Genomic DNA, 2,120 nt, shown 5'->3' on the forward strand with positions numbered 1-2,120 from the left:
ACTTCTGTGTTAGCAAAACTGTCATTGTACGAGTGATAGACAAAACCCTCACATGCAAAAGTGATGACTAGCTGAGTGGAAGATTAGCTGATTCTTCCCTAATCGCTTTCCTTTCCTTTTAATTTTTCAGGCTTCAGGCTGTGATGGAACAGAAATTCCTGATGAGGGGAAACTGATTGGGTTCGCTCAACTGAGTGTTAGCTGATGTCTCTAGCATGAACTGACTGCAGCGCACAGGGTACTTAGAACATGGATGACAGAGAAGGGAAGAGCACCATGCATACAAAGTCCTGTTTCATTCTCCAGCAACTCACAGTACAAGACCTAGCTAGCACTGCCCATTGCTGATATGGAAGACAACTATTTTCTTTGAGAAGATGCTCCTTTTGCAGAATGAATAGTAGAAAAAAAAATATTGCTTATGTAAGCGAGTGGTTCCATTCATGGATGTAAAAGACAAGGAACTTTCTGTTACAGATAAGATTTTGTTTTCTGAGCAACTGTTTTATGATATGCTTCTTGAAATAATTTATTAAGGAAGTTGTCTTGCTTAAAATTTTATTTTTTTTTTCAATTAAAAGTGTGCTGTTATTCATACTGAAATTACTTTTTGCTTCAATTATGAATTTAAAATCACTTTTGTATGCACACGACCATCATTGTTTTAAAAGTGATTTATGAAAATGACATAGTTAATATAATATTCTAATATGAATAGAACAATTTGCAATTATTTATATAGTAACTGTGTGCTCTGGTACTGCCATGAATGATTTGTGGAAACTGAATGAGATTTCAGACAAAACTGCAAGCAAGAAAATCTGTAGTACATTATATTGTTTACTTTGTTGGGTGTGGAAGGTGCCTTGTAATGATAATGTTTTAATAAATGTGCCTAAGTTGCCTGCCTGGAAAACATGCAAATAAACAACTGCAAAATATATTACAAAGGGGGAGAAAATGTACAAAAATATTGCAGGTTTAGGTCACCTACTGTTTTCTGAAATATCTCAAGACATTCTTAATTTAAAGAAGCTCTCACCATATTCTGTTCTCACTTAGTCTTAAAGGTTGCCATCTTATAAAGTATTGAAGAAAATATGGTCTTTATTATAAAATATAAATATCAAAAAGTATACTTAAAAGGTGTGGGCTTTGTGCAATGATGAAAAATGACTCTTTTAACTTAAGATATGCGAAGACACCCTGAAAGCCTTTGTATGTTGCTGATGTCTGTTGTTGTATGATCTATAATATAAAATGCAAAGCTAATATATTTTAAAATTTAGTTACACTTTTTAGGCTTGTCTCTCACAAAAAAAAATTAATTTCTGTGTCTAACCCAATGCTATTATATGATCAGTTTGCACTGAATGAAAAAAATATCAACACAAACATGGCAGTTCCAATGTACATTTGAAACAGAAATACAGCTACTTATGAAAGTGTGTGTGTGTGTGTGTGTGTGTGTGTGTGTGTGTATATATATATATATATATATATATATATATATATATATATATATAAAAATCAAGAAAGTGGCACAAAAATCAACAACTGTTCCTTTGTCATTACATCGTATTTTACAATTTGGTATGCTGTTCTTCCCACTATGTACAAAACCAATGATCACAAGAAAGAAAATAAATATATATGCACATATGGCAGTCTGGGTAATTTTTGTATTCTGTAATAAATGGTAGTATCAGGGATCCATACTTCCATTGTTTGCGGTGATGGTGCTTTCAGCAGCAATGCTGAATGTTATATAACGTTTTGTTGTTCACCTTACCATTAAGGCTTACTGTACATGTTAGAACATCTTCATGAACAGTGCGACTTGGGACTGACTCTGCTGGATATATCTGTGACAAGTACCCCCTTCATTTTAAAACAATAATCTAGGATGTGGAAAGTTCAACCAGTCTGCTGCTTCAGGTTTTAGTGCAGATTTATCTTAAATTTATCTTTATGGGACATTAAGATAACTTATATTACTTTTATTTATTTGACATTTGTTAACTGGGTTAGTCCAACTAGGCCAGAGGCCCATTTTCAATGGAGACCCGAGGAGAAAAGCTCCAAAAATACAGACAATATTAGGTAATAAGATTAACATT

At 33.2% G+C, this 2,120-nt stretch overlaps 1 protein-coding gene across 2 annotated transcripts in view; it reads left to right on the plus strand.

Annotated features, from left to right (window-relative positions):
- STK39 (serine/threonine kinase 39) overlaps positions 1 to 1,662 on the plus strand; it is a 2,138,083-nt gene extending 2,136,421 nt beyond the window's left edge. For both annotated transcript variants that reach the window (XM_044075594.1, XM_044075595.1), the window contains one exon: positions 131 to 1,662. In XM_044075594.1, the coding sequence (XP_043931529.1) occupies positions 131 to 205 (75 nt within the window). In that variant the 3' untranslated portion in view covers positions 206 to 1,662. The remainder of the gene's footprint in view (positions 1 to 130) is intronic.
- Positions 1,663 to 2,120: the final 458 nt, after the last annotated feature.

The sequence above is a fragment of the Protopterus annectens genome, chromosome 6.part1 (genome assembly GCF_019279795.1).
Source record: "Protopterus annectens isolate FY-2018-M chromosome 6.part1, PAN1.0, whole genome shotgun sequence".
Classification (NCBI taxonomy): domain Eukaryota; kingdom Metazoa; phylum Chordata; order Ceratodontiformes; family Protopteridae; genus Protopterus; species Protopterus annectens.